Source organism: Blennius ocellaris (genome assembly GCF_963422515.1).
Source record: "Blennius ocellaris genome assembly, chromosome: 6".
NCBI classification, from domain to species: domain Eukaryota; kingdom Metazoa; phylum Chordata; class Actinopteri; order Blenniiformes; family Blenniidae; genus Blennius; species Blennius ocellaris.
In genome coordinates, this window is record NC_137655.1 from 14,771,247 (window position 1) to 14,794,487 (window position 23,241).

The window sequence follows — 23,241 nt, forward strand, 5'->3', positions numbered from 1 at the left end:
CGCAGCAACTAATAAACCTGTAAACCTGGACTGGGTCTGGCGCGTTTGGATACCTTATCCTGTGCGTCGCCTATTCTTTTTTTTTTTTTTTTTTTTTTTTTTTTTTTTATGGCTTCCATCTTTAGGGTTTGTGAAATACTCGGACATTATTGATATTTAATGGCTGTAGAGTGTAGCAACAGTAGTGTGTGGCGAAAGAGGACTGTACAAATCTAAGTGGGGCGAAGACATCGCACTTTTATCGTCTTAAGAGGACAGATTGCGCACGGGCACTGACGACTGCAGCAACTACAAGCCACACTTTCTTTCTTTCTTTTTTTTTTTTTAAATCCAAAAAAAGAAATAACATTGAATCATTTGCTATTTCTTTCGCTGCTGTCATCGTAGTATGTCTGCACTTCGAAAGAAATTTGGGGACGATTACCAGGTAGTGACCACCTCATCTAGCGGGTCTGGATTCAATCAGCCTCCCCCGGAGAAAAAGAAGAAGAGGCAGAGGTTCGTGGACAAGAACGGGCGATGTAACGTCCAGCATGGGAACCTGGGTGGTGAAACCAGCAGATACCTCTCAGACTTGTTCACAACACTCGTAGATTTGAAATGGCGCTGGAATCTATTTATTTTCATCCTCACCTACACAGTGGCTTGGCTCTTCATGGCCTCCATGTGGTGGCTCATCGCCTACATCAGAGGAGACCTCAACAAAGCCCACAATGATAAGTACACTCCATGTGTGGCCAATGTCTACAACTTTCCCTCAGCGTTCCTCTTCTTCATAGAGACCGAGGCCACGATAGGATATGGCTACAGATACATTACAGACAAATGCCCAGAGGGGATCATTCTCTTTCTTTTCCAGTCGATCCTCGGATCGATCGTCGATGCATTTCTGATCGGCTGCATGTTTATCAAGATGTCTCAGCCCAAGAAAAGGGCCGAGACTCTGATGTTTAGTGAACACGCGGCGATTTCTATGCGTGATGGGAAACTAACTCTCATGTTCAGGGTCGGAAACCTGCGTAACAGCCATATGGTCTCTGCACAGATCCGCTGCAAATTGCTGAAAGTAAGTGTCTACTTCAAGTCGGGATGTATCCTGTGTCTTTTTTTTCTTATTTTCTTTTTTTTTTTAATAGATATCACCACTTGTTTGTCATGGCCTGGTTCAAGTATTTGTTATAAAGAAACTGACACTGAAAAAGGCACACTGATATGTAGGCATACTCCAGATTGTGCAAAAGACAATGAAGCACTTATTAATCAAAGGTTTGTTTATTTTCCAAACATTTCCGAGGTGAAATGGATACAGTGATGACAGATATCACAGACAAGGCTGGGATTTCCTTGTCATCCACCTCACCCACCCCACAACTTTTAAACATTCACAATGCACCTTCTCCAAATAACATTTTAACATCCAGGACTGACATACAAGTATTACATAAATCTTACAGATATTGGAAGATTGTTTATCATTGGTTTTCATTAAAGCAAGCCTTCCTGTTCTGCCTTATTTCCATCTCCTGGTGCAGTAGGTGAGTATAAGCCTGATTATACCACAATTACTCAGAAATGAAAACCAGGTTATTTGATTTGGTTGTTGTCAAAAATGTACACATTACAACTAAGTGGTGCATCACAATCATGCTTAGATGGATGTTCCTCCACTATTGATGTGTCTTTAGACTAAATTTAAGGGTAATTTTTGTTTCTGATCGACTGATGATTGAAACCGATCGCAAAAAGTGTGAACATCTCACAGAAATGCTCTTGATAAGCAGAAGATAATGTGTCTTTGTCCTTTTCCCCTCCCCTTCTAAACATCTCCGTCTCTTTCTGTATCTTCCTTCAGTCTCGTCAGACGCCTGAAGGCGAGTTTCTTCCACTGGATCAGTTGGAGCTGGACGTGGGTTTCAGCACCGGGGCAGACCAGCTCTTTCTTGTCTCACCACTCACAATCTGCCATGTGATTGACACCAAAAGCCCCTTCTATGACCTCTCCCAGAGGTCCATGCAAACAGAGCAGTTTGAAATTGTGGTGATACTTGAAGGAATAGTGGAGACCACAGGTGAGTAGCAACAAGCAGTCACGTTTGACGGGCCGGCCTGGTTAAAATGAGAGAATTATAGTCTGTTTTCCAACATGCAGTGACTCCAGGCGCTGTGTAAAAGAAGATGTACTATCTAGTTTTCATGAGACTGTATATGCATAACTCCACAACAAATGTGATGATATTGAGTTGTTTATTTATTAATTTTTTTTAGGTATTTATAGCTGACATTCAAGAGGACTCAGTATTGATCCGTTGATTGCATTTCATTGATTAATATTAGTGAGGCAAACACACAAAGCTGCTAATAGCAGAAGTGGTTGGCATTTATAAATTAGATTTGATTAATTTTGTGTTGAGGGCACAAGGTGAAATAAGTTTTACATTGTGCATTTAATAACCTTTTGTGGAGAAATTAGGGAGGGCTTCAAATGACATATGAGAGTTGAACACTTAAACTTCACCTCGTCACAGTTAGGATATATATTTATATATATATATATTTTTTTTTTTCCTCATCTGAAACGAATGCTATTCCTCCGTCTTTGTGCCTGAACAGCACTTACCTCATGGCTGCTGTTCTCAGAGGGGGTAATAATTTGCTTTCTATGGTCCCTTTGGAATTAGGGAACTCTGTTTCCACAAGATGAGCAATGCCCCAAGTAAAATTCTCCACTGTGGTCATTTTAAATTCAAACGATTATTTGACACACTTGATATAGTGGTGCAGGGAGAGTTCCTTCAGTGCTACAGACTGAATAGTGGAGCAATTGCAATGGGCTGGTTCAGAGAAAAACAGCATATGGAGATGTGACAGGGAGGCTTACAGGCTTAGACTGCAGATGGTAATTAGCGAAGACCTTCAATTCTTTATAGATAATTATGATAGTGATTTATTGTGGTTGTATTAAACTTTAATTCCTGCTGTGATTTGACACCTGACCCTGTAGCTCCAAGCATGCAGCATTTATGCAGTTTCATTTTGAAGAGAGAAGACATGTTCTCAAAAGTGGCGTAAATTATTAAATTATGGTAATATACCACAGTATGTGGCATCTGTACAGTATCAGAACAGTTTCTATCACGATTAGTTCAGCTCATTATCAATTGGGATCATAAGCAGTGAACACTGGCTGTAAAAATGGTCTAAAGTTGCCATGTGTGTGTGTTTTTTTAATTGCCAGAATAATTGGATGTATGTGTGTGTGCTGTATGTTCAGATAATTAGCACAAACATCTTTCATGTAGGTTAGAGGAGAACATTGATTTATCATTATCGGATTAGTAGATATTTTTAGGATTACAGTCTCACGGAAGCATGTGTCATCATGTCATACTTGGCCCGGTGATTTTCTTTTTCAAATGGTATGCTCATATTTGCACTTCACAGAAATGTCTTCTTTGAGGAGCTGTTGTGTTTATGTCAAGTTGGCAGGAAGGCTGATGTAGAAACAATCTATAGTTAAAAATTGATGTACAGTGAAAGTCTAAATCCTTAGACGCTTTCATTTCTGGCCAATGTAACTCTGTTTCCATGGCAACCTCTCCTTGAGTATTCAGGATTGCAGCACTGCACCTAAACTTAGGTTTTTTTTTCCTATGGTATGGGAAGCATAGCACTATTTCAGTAAAAAATCATGCAAATATGTGATGCTGAACATGAAATGAAACGTCTGTGCTGACAGCATAAACTGGGATTAGGGAGGATCTCTTCTGAAATATGAAAAGCACACGGAGGCGTTACTGTACTGTGGAGCAATGGGCAGCCCAGGTGATACAGGAGAGGAAGAATAAGATGAAATATTTATGAGAGCTGGTGTTTACAAGTGAAAAACTGCCCAACTACCCACATCTATTTTCTTCCAAGTCTTTTTATTTAAAATTTGTAATGTGTGAACACAATGTCTGGAGCACAAGTTGAGGCGAGCTTAAAGCTTCCTCGTCACTGCCTCGATGGCCTTCCAGTGACAGAATAACAGTCACAACAGGACACACTTTTTGACACAGTAACCTTTCATTGCCCAAGATCATCCCAAACTATTGGGTTAGTTCTCTTCATGCACAAAAGAAGAAAGCAAGAACATGAACACATTTTAGAGTTGCTCAATTTCAACTTCTTCGCTGTATAAAAGAGCATGAGCTTATCCTTGTTTCTTTTTGAAATTGAGCCCGAGGTCTTTTTGATCAGCACCTCAACATGAAGCACCTTCCAAAAGAGACATGTAGGATGTGTGGCAGCAGCAGATTCTCTTCTGGAATAACACCAGCTGTGGCTTTGTGGTATTCAGTGAGTTCCTAGCGCATCTGCGGGATGATGCCGAGTTCCTTAAAATAAATTGTCTTTACGTCAGGTTGCAGTTAAAAGTACTGTACTTGTTGGCTAAGCTAGCTGAGGGGAGGGGGGGAGAAAGCACTAATGAGAAGCCCATTGCAATGACTTTTAGATGAGTTAACAGCACTAACAAGAGTAATGTCTCACAGTCACAATCAATATGTGCAACACACACCACATCATTCCCTGACAGGCGCTTTAACAGTCTCGCCGTTTACAGAGTGAATGTGTGTGTCGGGTACTGTGCGTGAGAGCTCCTTCCTCTGCGTTAATTTGCTGATGTGGATCTCAGCACAATAATACCAGCCTCAGTTACTTCTGTGTTATTTGAGCACTGCAAGTCTGACAGGTGTTTGGATCAAGACAGAGGAATTTATTCCATCGAGAGGCAATAACAAGTAATGATTGCTGCCTGGACACTGGTTGTCTCTCTATGGTGCTAAATCCAACTCCTGATAAACAGAAGTGGTTCTTTTAGAGGTGTGATCAAATGTATACTCTTATTGACATAGGATAACTCCAATCTCTGAATTCAGGCACGCTGTTATTATATCTTTCTCATTTTGTGTTTTAATTCTTTACATTTTGCATTGTGAGCCATTTGACACTAAACCGATTGAGATTGAGCCGCTGCAAGGCATTTATAACAGCTAAGTTACAAAATGCTGCAATATCCTGGTTACAATGACAACAATTCACTGTTTCATAATCCTGCTATTACTACTTTGAAATATTATACTGCTTATGAGATTGGCCTGCCACTGGCAAATTATCTTCTTTGTCATACACTTATGTTCTTGAAGTATTGTATAATGTGCAAAATTACATACAAAACCAGCGATATCAATGAGTCCTTCACATTACTGCTTTTGCTTCGTCTAACAATTAGAACAGTTAGGTTAAATTAAAGGTTTTTACAGACATGACACACAACGGCAGCAAAGTTTTATCATGACAATGATAATGTATGGATCATCGCCAATTTGTTTAATGAGATAAATGTAAATTGAAATGATTTTAAATCTAAACTATTGATCATATGTGTTCAAATAAATGGGATGAATGGATTTAACTTGTGTAGCACTTTTTCACTGCTTCAACAGTTTCCAAAGTGCTTTACATTGTTAGTCACATTCACACAGGCACTGACACACCGGTGACGGTTGCTGCCATGCACGGCAGCGCAGCCATATGGAAGCTCACTTTTTATGTTCAGGCAGACTTTCCCAGGCTGCTCAGTTATAGCAGTTCTTTATTGTAAGTTTATTAGCCGTCACACTATGTGATGTGGATTTCCCAAACTTGGGTTCGACTTGGTTTGGCTGCAGTCTGTCTCCACAGAAACGGAGACACATTTCAATACACTAGAATAACTATGTTATTTTGTTTGTCATCTACGTGCACATCCTTCAGGAAATAAATCAATAAATGAAGCAAACCAAGAATGGAGTAGTTGTCGTAGTAGCGTTCAAAGTTGTTGGTTTTTTTTCCTCCTCGGGAATCTGCGAACTAACTTTTTTGCTGCATTTGTGTTGGTCGTTAGTTGCTGTGACTCGTAGCAGCAGTCACGCTGCCATTCCCAGTCTTTCATCTGAAACATGCAAAATCGCAGAGTATAGAGGCGCCTCTCTATAAATGCTGTGAGATGACTTCTACCAAAAGTCCACAGGCGAATTGTTTGATTAGATTGCTCTCCCCTGTATGCATTTGTTCTAAAGTATGTGCTTGCAGCCCCTTTATGGTTGTGTTTAGTGCACTCACAGCAGTTGTCTTGGTTTAATGCTGAGGTATGCAGTTTCTGTTTAAACGGAGCAAAAAGCCAAAAACTTTATGGAAGTTTAGTTCAACATCTGTCAGTTGGACCCATGTCATATCTGTTTTTCTGTTGTTTATTTATGTTGCGTGATGTACTCAGTGCTTCAGTTTCAGTCAGGGTTTTTGAAGGTAATTATTACCTGTTGAAGTTACAGGTACGTTTTCAGTAGTTCAATCTCCTACTGTTTCAGTTAAAACCTCCTGTTCCTACTAGAAAGCCAAAGTTTCCTCAGGCCTACTGGGTTTTGTGAAGAATAGAGTTCTTGATTTTAGCACTAAGTTCCTGGTTTTATCTCATAAATTGATCGTGTTCATAACAAATAAATTGGTATTGTGGTGCACATATATTTCTGGGTGATTTAATTAAACTATTCCCCTGTGTATGGACCCGTGATACGAGTGTATGGTTGGTAATATGTATTGAACTGGATTCTAGCAGTTGCATATAGTCATGCTATACTGAAAAATTAGGAAGTATTGTCAAAGAAAAGAGACAACAAAATGGTTTCACTGGCAGGAAAATCAGGAATCATACATAGCAAAAAGCAATACGTATTTATTTGATTCCGTCGGACTCACATAAACACTGTGGGAGCTAATTCGACTCTGGGCTTTTTGCTGTGTTGTCATGTTCGAACTGACACCAATAAACCCCTTTATTATTATAAAAAAAACTTTTTTGTGGTAAAATAACCAATATGAGCACAATTTTGTGATTTTGATCAGATTTTTTATGGACAGAATTTTGACTTTGTTCAACTGACTTTGTGTAAATGCCAGATACACCCTGGACAAACAGACAAACTACTAAACACACATTCAGACTGATGGGCCATTTTGGAATCACCAATTTTGGTCAGATGCAAGTTTTTGGTTTATGAAAGTAAACTGGAGTACCCGGAGTAAACCGACTTACAGGGAGAACATGCAAACTTCACACAGAAGGGCCCTATATAAGTCTTACCCGGACCCACACTTTAGCGGTGAGACCAGCGTGTTGATCACGGCATTGTGTTTCCCCACTATGGAGGCAGCGCACCCAAAAGAAATCCTTGTATTTCTTGGTGTGAAATTGCCAAAATGTTTGCTGTCGCGCATCTATGATGCACTGTTATTATTTTAGCACTTTGGGTCATTTTTACTGTTTAAGCTGCAGAATGCAGGATGACCTGTCTTTGACTCGCTGGCTGATTCAGAACTACTACATGCAGTCTCAAAATACATCAGAAGTTTAGATAAGTGTTCCATTAACACCAGTAGAGCTGCTCAACACTATGAAAGCTTAAATACCAAGCCAGAGGCAATCTGTTCATTAGTGGGGCTGATTCTTGAGAGCCCAAAATAAACTGTAGCTGCCAGTAGCAGACGTTTAGATTCCTCCAGCCATGGAACTAATCAGTGTATTGCAACTAAATTAATTTTATGATTTACACAACACTCCTGTCTGAATGCCATCATGTCTATTTTCTGAAAATCCAATATGCACGTATGTTAATTTCAGAACGTGCACTTTTCACATTACAGACGTAATAAGCCAAACAGATAAACAAGCTGATGGTTTATTTGATGTGAAACTCATTTCATTACAGAAGTGAAAGAAAATCTGTCAGCACATTAATTTGCCCCTGAAAGTGTGTATAGTGTTTTTGGCCTAACGCGGTGCGAAGCACAACATTAAAATCTTTACAGTCTCTGAAAAGTGTTTTTAAATTCACTCATCAGATATGAAAAGCAATGATTCATGAGCAGAGAGTGTATCGTCAGTAATAAACCCTTTATCTGCTCAGAGAGATGTGACTTTCATGCAAATGTGTGGCGTGTGATCATGACACTTGCTGTGAGATTTACAAACTGCTGCAGATACGTCATGTTTAGAAATATTTTCAAGTACAGTTGCCAAGCTTTTTGGGGGGGATTTACATGAACAAAACTTGCTCCATAAAACACTCAGCTGTGCTAAAATTCATGGAGCCATTTGTATTTGCTCAGTGAGTTTTCAGTTAGACTTTACTTTACTCTTCTGGTGGCGTGGCTCATTTGTACCGCAGGCAAACACATTGTGCTTACTGAGCTTGCTAATAATCTGCATGCTGTACACCAAAGTCACATTTCACCGCTTGACATTATTACAAGGTAAATGATGGGGAAATGATCAAAAACACTCCTCTCCCTTCGATTAAGCCATGCATTGATTTTGATTGTTTTGAAATATTTCCTTCAGCCCCCTCTTCTTCATGCTGCTTGCAAGGCTTTCTTATGAATTACTGTTATAGAATGAAAAATAGAATATCCCAGCTATCTCCTCATTTTTAAATGTGTGTAGGTGGCAGGGGTGGCTGCATATAGACAAGATCAGCTATTAATGTTTATTCATGTGTTTTCATGTGCATAATGTAGTGTGTTATTGGAGAAAACAGCTTTGAATAATGAAGTGCCTACCTGTTTGCCAAATACATGAAATTGCACAGAGTGTCTTTTGAATTAAGTCTGTGTTTGGGCTGATCTTTCATTGCTAAGAGTCGCTGTAGTAAATGTTTAGATTTGCATGTACACACATAGACAAATTCATTAAAATTCATGAAGAAATGTTTGACTCTGAAATTAAAGATTCAACCATAAAGTGAATGGGCCACTTAGTTTAGGTAAATGCTATCTACTTACCTGATATGCTTTATATGAAGTCAATTGTGGTATAATAGTTTCGTCACAGCTTTAGCTAATTTCTTGTGAAGTGAATACAATAAAGTGAATTGTGTACAAAATGGAATTAGACATCGTTATCACTCTGATGTAGACTGGTAGTAAAGCCAGCTACCATAATTAATTGGAAACATTTATTGCTACTGATTAGCACAGTAGCCAATGTCATGGCTCGATCTGTGTTTTATCATCAGCAGCAGTAATTGAAATGAAAATTGAGAGTGTTCTGTTCTGCCAAAGGCCTGATGGTTTCATTCACAAGGCTAAGAGGTCAAAGCTCTGGAGGCACGGGGTCACCTGACGTCATTAACTTCACAGCTAAGGTAAACACAGGCGTAAGTGAAGCCAGGAAATGAGCCGGCTGTGAGGGGGAAAAAAGTGAAGAAGCCAGCCATAATTCATTTCGAGCCATTACGCTGATGAGAACTTGTCGTCTCGCCTCAGCGTCGTGCTCCTTTCTCCAGCCCTGCGGGTCAAAGGGTGAGAGTGGGTTCAGAGAGGAAGGTAAATCTACAGCTCAGGTGAGAGCAGGAGTTTCCAATAAAACCTAATGTACTCAGGGTGAGGGATCAGGAGAGAAGTGGTCTTCCCCGTTGAACTGAGGCAATCAGCTGGATACTGCACAGTTCTCTTCTTAAAATACATTTGACATGTTCATTTCACTATATTAACAATATCTTCCTCAACTACATGCCTTGGTGCATTGAATAATTCAGTGGAACATAGTTCTGTTGTATAGGACTAGGTGTTAATATCCCCCTATAGATGCATACCTAAGGTACCGACGAGACACTGTGGGATGTCCAACAGAGTAATGGCATCCTTTGGGTTATCAAGTGGGCGGCCTCCTTCCTCGGTGTTTCGCTGATAGGCCCACGACACCTCCAGTGGGTTCAGCAGTGAATCCCAGTGTCCCAGGTTCACTCCCTAGATGCCATATACTCATTTGAAGGCCCAGGTGGAGTCCTTTCTCTTCATCCAGAGCCACTAGCTCCCCTTACATACATAGGTAATGTTTAGTGTCACGAACTGATACACTGATATGTCGCGTTTCTTATTACATTCAGTCAACGCCAACAAGCCTTAGACTTGTAGTTTCTATTACAGTTACACAAGTATTATTTTGCTCTACTTGAGTAAATCATTCATTTGAGCTGCATTTCCTGGATCAAAGTTGCTGTAGATATGATGTTATAATCAAGTGATTTGAGTAGATTTGAGATAGCCTGCTGATACAGGAGTTGCAAAAATTGAAAAAAGAATAGCAAATTCTTTCTACATGAAATGCCAAGCATCACTTCACAATCACTATGCAAAAGTACAAACTCACAATTCATGAATCCGGCAGAGAGGTGCCAGTTCGACTAATCTTTAATGCTAGATTACGGCAGTGTTGTTTCATTGATAGTATAATATTCAAATATGTTTGTAAAAGGAAGACATCCTCCTTCAAGTTCAGTTTAGAGACAATCAAGCACCTCTTACACTGTTTCAAAGGCATCCTTCAGGTTTGTTAACATCTCCAGCAGGTATATATTGTCATTTTGATCATCTTCCCTAACCCTGTTGTTGTAAATTCATTATGTTTCTTTGTAAAGGATGTTTTTATGGAATCTCCATAGATTCAAATACTGCTGTGAACACTGGGAGCTTAGTTTTGCCTGCATGTTATATCAAGTAACAATTAAATTAGCTTTAGTAATTTCACAAAAAACAAACACGATTTTTCAAAGATTACATGCTTGAGTTTTAACTCTTATGTGTACTGTACATACAGTAATTGCACTGGGGATGAACTCCACATAATGGGCATTGCACTAAACCAGCTATGACATCCTGGATTCATTATCCCTTTCAGATGAACTTGCTGGCTTCCCAAGGGGGAGCATGGTAATTGTGTCTTCAGGGATTTGTCAAGTCCCTGTTGGATAGCAATAAATCACTGGTGGAGGAGGAATTGTGGCAGGCCTGGGATAAACCTGCTTGAAGAAAGCAACATCGTCGTAAAACACGACTTGTTAAACAGCGTTAGAAATAACTGACCAGGTCTCAGTTGCCCATCATGTCATGAGACGAACACCTCTTTGGTGATTAGGAGCACAAGCTGAGGACCTCATCCGAACTCCCATAACAATATAGGATGAGCTCCATGGGAGAGCATTGGCTGGCCACAGCTGCGATAATGTTGTGCATGCCTGTTTAAGAGGTGATCACCCTGAAGAAGGTTGTGATGCACTTCCAGTGTTGGTCACCGGCTGCATTGATTGTTGGAGGCTTGGCTGTCCCTGAAGTGCAGCTGAATCAATCCATAACGCAGAGCCACATGAACCTGTTGTTCTCTGGGCTCGTCTTCTTTGCAAGGCCTTCCTCCGGGATGTCTCTTTCTTTTTTCGTCACTCAGACATGCTTGAATTTACCGGATTAATCTGGTTTCTATCTCAAGTGACAAACTTGTAAAAAAACAAAAAACAAAAAACAAAACAAAAAACCCACACACACAAAAAACAATAGTCAAGCACTGTCAAAATTTGTGATCACTCAGGGGGTAAAGCTCCTTTTATGGTCAGCCCCTTTCCAGCTGCAGCTCCTCTTCATGAAGGAGGAGATCTAATAGCCGTGATCAATATGAGACAAGAGCTTTCACTCGGTCTGTCTGTTTTGTGGAAAGAAAACGATTTTCCGATCATTTTTAGCACTCAACATACACTGTAATGAGGATACATTTTTCATACTCTCAGTCAGTGTGGACACATACGTAGAATGATTTTTTTCTATATGACCAATAAGGGTTGTTTGGCCTGAAGGAAATCCATTGATTGGCATTTTGCTCAACTGATTCCCTTAACGACAGTATTCAGCACAGCCTTCACTTGGTAATATGTGCTCTCCCGGCTGTGTTAATGGCCCACAGCCATATGTTCCTCTAGCCTGCCCGACACCCCACCTTGTGTGGAGATGGTTGGCAGCCCTGCTCCTATTCCCTCTCCTTCCTTCCCTTTCCAACAGCCTCCTCACTCAAGCAATTGCCTCAGCATCCAGGCTCTCCCCTCCCCCACAGCAGTGCACTTCCCCTGCCTTTTCCCTCTATCATCTCCCTTCATGTTCTCATTGCTCACGTTGTACGAGTGGAATGGAATCTCTGTGCTGCAAACAACTGGAAGCCACCTTCGCTCCGCGGATTACGCACAAATAAAGTGTTTAGTCGGGGGGGAGGGGACTGATTTCCATCTTTGACAAGTCAAACTGTGAAAAACAGGTCACTGAATGCTTCTGGATTTTTCTACACTTTACCACTTCGTGGTGGTCACCATAGAAACAGATCATGAGGACTTGTGGCCACAATAGCAGTATCTGTTTAAAACATTTAAAAAAAAAATTGTACTAAAGATACACGTTTTTTTGTTTTGTTTTGTTTTTTACTGAAAAGAAGTGAAAATCTGTTTTAATAAGCCAAATTCATTCAGACCTCTGAAGTAAACTCCTCTCTGTTCAGGAGACCTCGACGTGCCACTCATCATCCTCTTATTCTGCCTCTTCTATTATCGAAGCCTGAGCCGGCCTGGCACCTTGTACTGTCGTGACAAACAATCCCAAAAAGAATGCGATGGCATTATTGCTCCCCTGTTTACAAAAAAATTAAGAACTGGACTTCATTTTGTCCACATACCTCATCCTCATAATTTGGTGTTGCGGCAGAGTCCTTTTCGAAGATCGCCTTGGCTGCAGCGAGTGCCTGACAATGAAACCAGCGCTCGGATAAGAGGCTGAATCTTGGACAGGGTTGTATGGTGGCACCGTGTGTATGTAACATCTAGATTCTCATGCTTGTTTTTGCTAGCATTTTTCTCATACATAACACTTGAGCTGTTTTCACAGCCGTGATAGACTGTCAGGGGACTTTTGCTGTGTGCGTGTGTGCCTGTGTGTGCGTGTGTGCGTGCGTGACTGAGTGAAAGGGAGAGCCAGACAGAGACTTAGCTTTGAATAAGGAGTTTATCTGTGATTTTTTTCACTGAATATAAGGTTGCAAGGAACTCTTTGACACCCACCTTCCTTTTTTTCAGTGACTCGCACTGTGAGAGTTCATCTGGAGAAGTCATTTGAATAAGCCTTCATTTCCACATAGCTGTGAATTTTGAGTGCCATTTGCTTGTTGCCCGTGGGTTGCTTAATCATACAATGGCTCTGATTTATTTATCCGAAAATCTAGATGGAGTCTCCTCCTGCATGATGTGATGGGGCTGAAATAAGTAGGTTTGTCCCACGACTGTGCTCTGTCCCCAGCGTGTCAAGTCCAGATCTGTAACTGAGGATCTGCCTGAGCCAGGCACCAAACGGATACGATCCCGTAGCTTCTTCAACCTGGATAAGTTCCTCATAGACAGCCAAGTCTGTGAATACCACTTGTGTGTGTGTGTGTGTGTGTGCGTGTGTGTGTGTGTGTGTGTGTGTGTGTGTGTGTGTGTGTGTGTGTGTGTGTGTGTGTGTGTGTGTGTGTGTGTGTGTGTGTGTGTGTGTGTGTGTGTGTGTGTGTGTGTGTGTGTGTGTGTGTGTGTGTGTGTGTGCGTTTCACCTACTATCAAGAAACACTGGCAGGCTGCCGCTGAGTTTACAGTGCTTTTCAATTCCAGCCACCAAAGAACCCATTTTATCTTTGCCGTCACTCCGTTTCACTTTGTTAGACCAGAGAAGCAGCTCGCTCTGTCTTATCAAGAGAAGTGTGTTTATTTAGAGCCCCAAGCTGAGATGGCTTTTGGGCATCTAAATCTCAAAGTTTATTCTTGACACAACATCCTGCTTCTTTGCTTTTTTAGTCCACAGACTATTTCGCATGCCGTACGGTGTGGATAGAGTGCGGACGCATGTCAGAATTGTGAAGTCATTTCCAAAGTTTGTTTCATTTCCTCATATTTGAAGAATACCTGGAGACTCAATATCAATCACAGCCGTTGTTTACGTGACCAGGAAAGATCACAATGTTACTAATTTGCAAACACTGATGAGCAAAATGTTTTTTTTTTTTCTGAAATGGACTTTTAATGAGAGGCATTTTTGTATCTGTCTTGAATTTGTGGATTCAGCAGAGGATTATTCTAATGCCATTCATGCTGTCACACGAATATTGCATATCTGTTGAGCCCGGCTCCCACAAAGAAGTGTTGGGAGAGCTTCTGATGGGATTTTATTCTTTTGCCGGATTAAGATAGACATTGGTTGGTCAGAAAAGATAATACTTCCCACAACCTGTATACTATATGTAAACATTTCTGACAAATGGAACCTCATTAAGTAACTTTTTTTGCTACACTTAATATGGTTGTTTATTTGACAGCTTGAGTTTATATGTAAAAAAGGGAAAAAGCGGTTAGTTGAGAGTAATTTCATTTACCTTTATATTATTAGAAATAAATACGCGAATAGAAATATAATGTAAACAATCAGAAATGTAATCAAAGACTTTGGTGTTTAATTACAATAATAAAAGAAAAATATCCACATTGTAGTATGTGACCATTAGATTATAAGAATAATAAATTGTTACTCCTTTGTTGCCACATTTGCAGCAATGTATGCCACATTCATAATTAGCTTGAAAACTATAGTATTTGTTACTCAAAGCAGCAATAAATTATGTTTTTTAAAATAATAGAGGCTTTGAACAAGCAAAAAATAAATCAAATATTGACATATTTTGACATCAAGACATTCTTATGAAGTCTGTGAACTAACATTTGGCTTAGTATGTCTTCACAAATCAGAGGAATATTAGTATTCGTTTAGATGCTTGTTTCTGGCCTCCTGAGAAGTCTAAGCCTGCTATTTACTGTTGTTTTGGGTCTAAAGCTCTTTAGCTGCTTACTGTAATGGTTCACTACATTCTCCAAATAATTACTAACTGTCTATTTTTTGGAGAGCCAGGCTGGTTCTGTCCTTTTGTTTGTGCTTAAAAGTGATGTTGATGAGAGTAGCTGTGAAAAGTGAAATTCAAACAATGAGTTGAAATGTACTACAACCCTACAGCAAGCGGAGAAAATGGAATTAAGACATTTTTGTTAGTGTCTTACACTAAAAGCAACTCTTCATGCATTGTTCATACAAGTGTAGTACATGTTGCCCGCTCCTGTGATATTTTTGCCCATGGTGTCTGACAGCTGCTCCGACATGACTAAAAGACGCCTTGCACCACTTACACCAAGAGTGTCAAACTCATTTTAGTTGAGGGGCCACATACAGCCTGACCTGATCTGGAGTGGGTTAACATGATAGCAGAGTAATGCAAACGTAATGACATTTTTAAATGTTTCTTTTTGTCTTAATGTAACAAAGTGAACCCCCTTTTTTTTTTTAAAGAAACAAATTGAAAGATATTTTTAGAAAAACGAGTTTAAATGAAACATTATTGCATTTATTACAATGCCACCTGGGGCAAAATACAGTGAAATGTTATTTGATACTATTATTTTCTCTTTTAATTCCATTAGATTCAAAAATGTGACAGTTGACTTGACTTGTTTTGGTGCTCTACAGCTGCTGGAAGATCTGAATGCCTCTGTGCCACAGTGTTTCTCCTCAGGCTAATGTTGGCAAAAGCCTGTTGCTACTCAGGGAGCGTGATTTGTGCAGCCTTCAGCATGCATGTGTTCACAAATTCACACTCCCAGTATGGCTTTGTGGTTGATGTGGCATCGTGAGCAGAGAGGTTTGGTTTTAAGGCTGTATGATCTTGAGACTCGGGTATGCATTATGTCTGGCACTCTGAACATTATGCTGCAATCACGAGTGATTAAGTTCAAAACAATAGTAGCTTTAAAAAAAAAAAAGGACAACATCTTCATCTAACATTTCACACGTTGTCGTGTCATCCTGCGGGAATCAAATGGACCGGCCAGCCGGCCTGCGGGCGATGACAAGCTAAAGGACCGATGGTAGATAATTTGATTTTCTGTCTGCCCCCTATTATCATACACTGATAAAAATGTCAACAACAATGGCAGTGTTATGATTTACTAATTTGTTACAACAATTTCAGCACAGGCATCATTTTTTTCACTCCTGGGTGTACATAAAAACATCTAGTATGTTTTTTTCTCCTCGTGAAACATACAGGCTTTTTGTAAAATGACCAGAAAATGATTACAAATTATTTTATAGCAGGGGTGTGTTGCACAATCCCCTTTAGCACGACTCCTTATTGAGAAAGGCCACTCCACTGAAGATTTGAGATGTACTGATATTGCCCTACACTGAGTCACAGAGGGGAACAGATAACCATTTACTGAAATTAGAAGTGTAATAGATCCACAAAGTTACACATTTCTCTCCTAATGGGCTGAATGAAGAATCGCCTCCTCACAGATTCAAATGCTGTTTTCCCCCTCTTGGCTTCTCCTCCCTCACTTTTCCTAACAGAGCGGCTTATGCGTTTCTTTATTTACCTGAAGGATGAATGAAGCTGCTTTTGTGTCGATTCGCTCTTGCTGTGTTAATTTAGGCAGAGTGGCTGAAAAGAAAAAATTCAGTCTACAATTAATCAGGATCATTTTTATTTTTCTTCAGTGTCAGACATTTATCAGAAATGCCTACTTCAGTATTCCAGAGTCTGATTGGCATTTTAAGATAGCTCGATCAAGCAGCTCATATCTACAAATATCACAACCCTCTAATGAAAGAAAATTGGCAAATGTTAATATGATTTGTTGATTTTTGTCTTTGTTCACTAATTGGATTAATTGGCTGATTAGGATTCGTTACCTGGCAACGTGTAAAGGTACTGTACGTGTAAAATGAACAAACAAACAAACACCAGCGAGAGCTGAATAAATATACACAAAATCAGGAGAAAAAATATAGCGACCCAGGACTGATGGAATAAAATGATAAGAAATGAGCAAAAATAGCATCGCAACATATTCAGCTATTTCATTTTGGAATATAGAAAAATCTCCAAAACCTTTACTTTTTTCCACTTTATAAATAAACAGAAGCAATGAATACCTGAAGATTGGAATATAGTCTCTTCTGCTGGGACAAGGAGGAAACAAAAATCCCAAACCAGATTTCTTTGTCAACAAGCAGAGATGATAAATGAGATCAGAGTCTGTGCGGCTGTACGTGAGACATCCTGCTGGTCAAGTGGATAAGGAATCAAGTCATTATATTCCAGCTCCAGCATCTTATGCTGCATTCAAGCTGGGATAGTAACGGGTCAGGAAGGTCCAGTCTCCCAGTTCAAATCATAATAACAATCAGCAAGGCCACCTTGTAGCAACTAATAATGTCTGGCTGATAACGTAGTATCATGCCAATAGTGTGATAAGATATTTGATCAACTGTTGTGATATTATTTTGCTAAGAGTGAAATAAATTATCACATGATAGAAGCAGCATTAATGACATACTCACAGTAATGTAAAAAAAAAAAAAAAAAAAACTTAAATAGGGCTGAATTTCTTGTAAATAATAGCTTTTTGTGCAGTTTGCTTATCATAATAGATGGGATAGTCATCCTACTCATTCACACTCTCTCAATCATGATTAAAAAAACTAATTTTTTTGCAACATTAATGGCAAAAATTATTGTATTATTGATTGTAACACACCTCAATAGTGACTATACCTGCTGTCTGAGTTTAGAAAACAGGCAAACAAGCTCATCTTTACATTCATCAACCATAAAGTAAATCAACTGAAACTTAGAAGGTGAAACTAGCGATTAAAATTTTCAACAGTTACCGGTAATATATATTTATAGTTATAGTAAATCAAGTCTACTGGTGGAAAGAAGGAGTATCATAAGCTTTGAACATGGGGGAAAATGAGAAGAAAATCATTTCACCTGCTTCTGCCTCCTGGAATTCTGCAGGACTTCCAAATTTCTCAGTTGGAAGTTTGACCATGTTCACATGTATTCTGGACACAGCAAAAAGGGATGTTCACCTGCACCCAGTTAATCATCACTACATCAATACGGTGTACTCAAAACAGAGAGAACACACCTCTGCTGCTCCTCTCGAGGTCGCCACAGAGGATCGTGTGATGTGGGACAAGTTTGATTCTTTTCCTGACTCAACCTGGGGGTTAAGAGCCTTGCTGAAGGACTCATCGTGACCAGTCTGCAGCAGGCATTTATTGACAAGCTTGTTTCCCTCCAGGCCACCACTGCCTTCAAGAATGGCCTCAGATTTAGTAAATTATCGGTATTACACAAGGTGTGTACAAGAGATTGTCTGAATTTGTCTTCGGGCCTCCCGTTTCACTCCTTTCCTTTCGTTAACGGATGTCACCGACACATCTGAGATGCTGTGACAACAGAGGTCTTTTTCTTCTGACTGCTGTGATATTCTACTGTTGTTCCCAACAGCACGCTCGCACGCACGCACGCACGCACGCACAAGACTGTTTGTTAGTAGGGTTTGTTTACGTTCGCCTTGCTTCGTGTACATTTATGGCTTCAATGCTCGCAGGATCTCGGATGGTTCAACGCGAACAGAAAACAATGCAGTGTACTGTAAGAGTGATGGATGATAGAGGAGGGGAAAAAATTGCTCTGCACTTTATTAAAGATGACAGTGGTAATTTGAGCTGTGGGCTCCGCTGATGAGACGTCACCAAAATATATGATTTATTTTCTCTCTTGGCCAAAAAAGAATGCACTTTGAGCCTAGTCTTTTAGCGCTGCAGGAGGTCGAATTTCAGTGACAGTAAAACCACTTTGGTCTGGCTCTGGAGCTGCACAGACGAACCGACCCCATCCTTAGTGGCAAATCCACTCAAAGCTGTTCGGATAGAGGTTTTTTTTTTTTTTTTTTTTTCTTTCCCTTCTTCTGTGATGATCTTATAGACAGACTTTTGTTTTGTGTCATGTCACTGTTACTTTTGACCAGACTCAGCAGAGGAAAAGGTTTGTGGCTCTTGCATGCACAGATTCCGACAGTTTTGTTTCCATAGAAACACTGAGTCTTGGGCAGGCGTGTATTTTTGAGTTACATAAGGGTTTGCCAGTAATACGACATACAATCTGATATGGGTATTCTCATTCGACTGGATTTCTATTTTTAGGAATAATACATAGTAACTGTAGAAAATATAAAAACTGTGGGTCAAATTTTCATGCTGCTTCAGTTTTGGGCTCTTTATGGCCACTGTGTAATGGGATCTGAAGGGGTTGTGTGTCTAACTGTCAAAATGTTTCAGTTTATCTAACAGGTTTAGATTTGAACCAAAATTTGAGCTGTGCTGTAGCCTTGCTGAAAGTCGAGGTGCACAGTTCATCGCTGTTGCCGTGTCTGTTACACTGTGTGCCATATGAATGTGGGCGTTGCAAAACAGCAGGTCTTTCACAGCACAATTGTACATATGTGGTGCAACCATGTCTATAATTACACGCGACTCCAACATCAATCTTTGAATAATGTATGCAAATTAAATATATATTAATGGCCATGCTCAAATCTAGTGCCATCGTTTCTTTTTGAAGCCTGATTAGAACATCCACATCATAGAGATTATTGTTTTGTTTGGTGGGCTGGGTGCCTTGGGAGGAGGGCGTAACAGGTTGAACAGGGATTCATCCTCGGGCCTGCAGGGTTCACGGATTTCCAGAGATCTCACACAAACTCCTACACCATCTGCACAACCAATAGAGCATTATTAATAGAGATAAGATGAAGCTATTTAAGTGTGGTGTATTAATACATCTACCCATTGCCACTGGCATTTTCATTTCACTTCGTTATGTTGTTGTTATCGTGCACCAGTTAAGTCGGTATTAATATTTTAGTCCAGTATACACACCACAGATGTCCAGTTAGTAGTGCTGAATTGATTGTACTGTTCAATAACGCAGGTTCACATGATTCCTTGTAGTGACCAAGTCGCTGGTATAAAACCAAAAGAGAAAGCATTTTACGCTTTCATTTTCACTGAATCTATTGATGTTGGCTTGTTGATGGTGACTGTTTTGGCTGTAGGCAGTTTAACAGGATCACTATGCAATAAGATTTCATTCACGCTTAACTCTCAATCACTTTGGCCCTGAAGTTCTCATTAGCTTTGCCCACTTTGTTCACTGCTGCACACTTCCATATGCCTGAAGGCTTTGGGACTTGGACGCAATAGCGCAGAAGTAATACTTTGAATACCCTAAACGCACTTGATGTTCAGTCTCTTGCACATCTGTGATTGTGTACAGGGCTGTTATCAGTGAATTATTTTATGACCTTGGGAATCGGGGGGGAATCACAGATGCCTCTTGTTTCGATGATGACATCCTCAGCAGCAGTGTCTCACTGTGAACGAGCGCTTATTTTAGTTTGGATCAAAATGTCAATGCTAGAACAATATCAAGCCAGTAATTAAAAGATGTGATAATAACCGACTGCAGTCACTGATTTCCTAAAGGATTTTTTTAACAAGTTTTAGCGTGAGTGTCCTGGTTATCCCTCCTATTAAAAAAGGCACTTCTGTTCCAAAATGATATATTAAGAAATATAGTTGTGATGTACACCTCCCTTCATCCAATCCTCTGCTATCCAGCCTTGTCCAATTTCAGATCAGAGGATTCAGGAGGTGATGTCTGGGTGACGACTGGGTACACCCTGAACAGATCGTCAGTCCATCACAGGGCAAACACAGACAGACAATCTCACTCACTCACATGCACACCTTCTGTCAATAGAGTCACCAATAACCTCAAACACATGTTTTTGTATGTACAGGCAGAACACGTCTCAACTAACCGGGCACATTTCTGTTAGGAGGTGAGAGTGCTAACAATGTACTTTATGTACTCGCGACCACATGTAGTGAGAAATTAAAACTGAGTGTTCAGCTGAACGTTAACTGTGCAGACATGGATAAGCAGAGCAGTTTGATACGATGCTACTGAATAATGGCGATGAGTAATCGCTAATAAGCATCCAATAAGTTTGCATGAAAAAGAACGTTTCATGTTGTTTAATTCAAAACTCATGATTGGACTAATTCCAATAATTTGTTCCTGGGGATGGGAGGTTGGTTTTAAAGCATCGTATTTAATCCCCACAGTGAGAGAACAATTACTCTAAATGTAAGATATTCTGCTGTCACTTGCCACATTTGCAAAGTGTGGTTGAGAGTGCACACATAAACCCGACACACTCGACAGGGGGCTTTTTTCTTTTCCTTCTTAACATTCAATAGACAGAATTTACCCCATTGAACCAAATCACCACATTGGTTATGGCTTAGGAATGTTAAAATGCAGATAATCTCGACAGTTTGTGTGTATTGGATTAAATTTAATTCATTTTATTGTGTGAGAAAAAGATTGAAATTTTGATGAAAGCGAGACCTCCTGAAGCTTTTTCCTGCAGCCATTATTTCTGTGAGTTCTCCTCTCCGGCGGTTTTGATTATCTTAATCCTCTATCTTTTGTAGCTACGAGTCTCGCTTAAGGCCTGGACTGAACTGTTAAGCAGCATAAGAGGTGATATGAGGAAGACCTCGTTTCCACTACAAGCTGTTTTTTTTTTCTCTTTAAATCTTGAATTGTGTCAGATAGAGATTCCTGGTTTCTAAGCAAAAGAAGCAAAAACAAACAAACAAACAAACAAACAAACAAAAACCCTGAAACAAAATAAATCAGAGAATCTTCATTTGAGTGTTTAAATATGTGATGAATGGATGGGCAGGTCTTCATAAAATGTAAAATCAAAACAAATAGAACCTTTTATGAGTGTATATTTAGTCATTCTCATAAAACACAAACACTTTTAATTATTTTTCAAGTTGTGCTGGAAATTGCCCATAAACTATTGTTCATAAGTGATTGTTCATAAACACTTGCTCATAAACAGCATTTACTGAGCAGAAATTAATTACGTTTTTTTTTCACTCGTGGGGCTGGCTTTGTAATACAATAAATGCTTATTTACAGAGGTAGTTTTGTTTGCTTTGTCATGTAAAAATGGTGAGAGTCCTGGTGAATATAACACATTACTAATTCCTATGGAACAGTGCCAAGTGAATAATTAATGCAGTTCTTTGGTGTTTAATAGCAGAGTCGTTTAACATTTCGTCTTTACACATTAGCCTCCACAGTATTGATCTAAAGCAAGCCAATTAGTCGTCGGCTTTTGAAGCTGAAAGTGATTTTGTGTGTTTCTGTTGACAGGGATGACCTGTCAAGCGAGGACGTCATACACTGAGGACGAGGTTCTGTGGGGACACCGCTTCTTCCCGGTCATCTCCTTAGAGGAAGGCTTTTTTAAGGTGGACTACTCTCAGTTTCATGCCACTTTTGAGGTGCCCACTCCGCCGTACAGCGTGAAGGAACAAGAGGAGGCCTTGCTCCTCTCCTCGCCCCTCATGGCGCCGTCCCTGTGCAACAGCGGCGAGAAGAACAGCTCTCTGGACTGCCTAGAGACCCTGGAGGACAATGACAGCACCACCAAGCTGCCCACCAAGCTGCAGAAGATCACAGGTCGGGACGGCCTGCCCAAGAAGCTGCTGAGGATGAGCTCCACCACCTCAGAGATGACTTACAGCTTTGGAGACCTGCCGATGAAGTTGCAGCGAATCAGCTCGGTACCTGGTGTCTCTGATGACAAGGGGGCTGGTAAGGCCTCCAAGATCAGCACAGAGCCCATGAGTAAGTCAGTGGCGGACTTACCACCCAAGCTGCAGCGACTTGCTGGAGGAGGAGGGGGCAGGATGGACGGACACCTGCCACCTAAACTTAGAAAGATGAATTCAGATCGCTTTACATAAAGCGGGCAACATATTTTAACTTGTGCCATCCACTTTTGTTCCCCTTCCTGAAATCCTTGTACTATTGCTAATTTATTAATGGACAATATTCTTATAATAAAAGAAATGTAGGATTTGTGCACAAGTACCTTATATGACATAGGGTGATGGAGTTGAGCACATTTATCCCTGGACGTTAAGTGTACATGCTGAAATGATGAAAGACCTCTGATTTTGAGTTCATTTTATTTAATTTTTTCCTTCTTTTTTAAGGACAATGTACAATTAGCACAATCTGGCATGTAAGAAACAGCGCATGTAGAACAGAATCTCAATAATTTCTGGCATGACATTTACTAATATCTTATTTTACAAAAAGAATTTCATTAGTGGATTTACAGACAGTGGAAAAATTGCACAAAGCCATATGATTTACATCATGGAAAACCTACATTACATGGTTCTAATTTGTGGTGACGAAAGGCACATACGTTTGTTTTGAGTTGATTGCTTTTGTTGTTTAATGTAAAGTTGTGGCAATGTTATGTTGATTGCATGCTCCTCTTATTGACTTAGCTATACAAAGGTAATAGACAAAGATGTTTAGCCTTAACT

At 40.0% G+C, this 23,241-nt stretch overlaps 1 protein-coding gene across 1 annotated transcript; it reads left to right on the forward strand.

The window, feature by feature from the left end:
• Window positions 1-388: 388 nt before the first annotated feature.
• kcnj3a (potassium inwardly rectifying channel subfamily J member 3a) lies at window positions 389-22,647 on the forward strand (the record flags this gene model as incomplete). Its single annotated transcript, XM_080498630.1, has 3 exons — window positions 389-1,066; window positions 1,853-2,069; window positions 22,052-22,647. 3 exons carry the CDS (start codon window positions 389-391, stop codon window positions 22,645-22,647), a joined length of 1,491 nt encoding a protein of 496 aa, XP_080354756.1.
• Window positions 22,648-23,241: the final 594 nt, after the last annotated feature.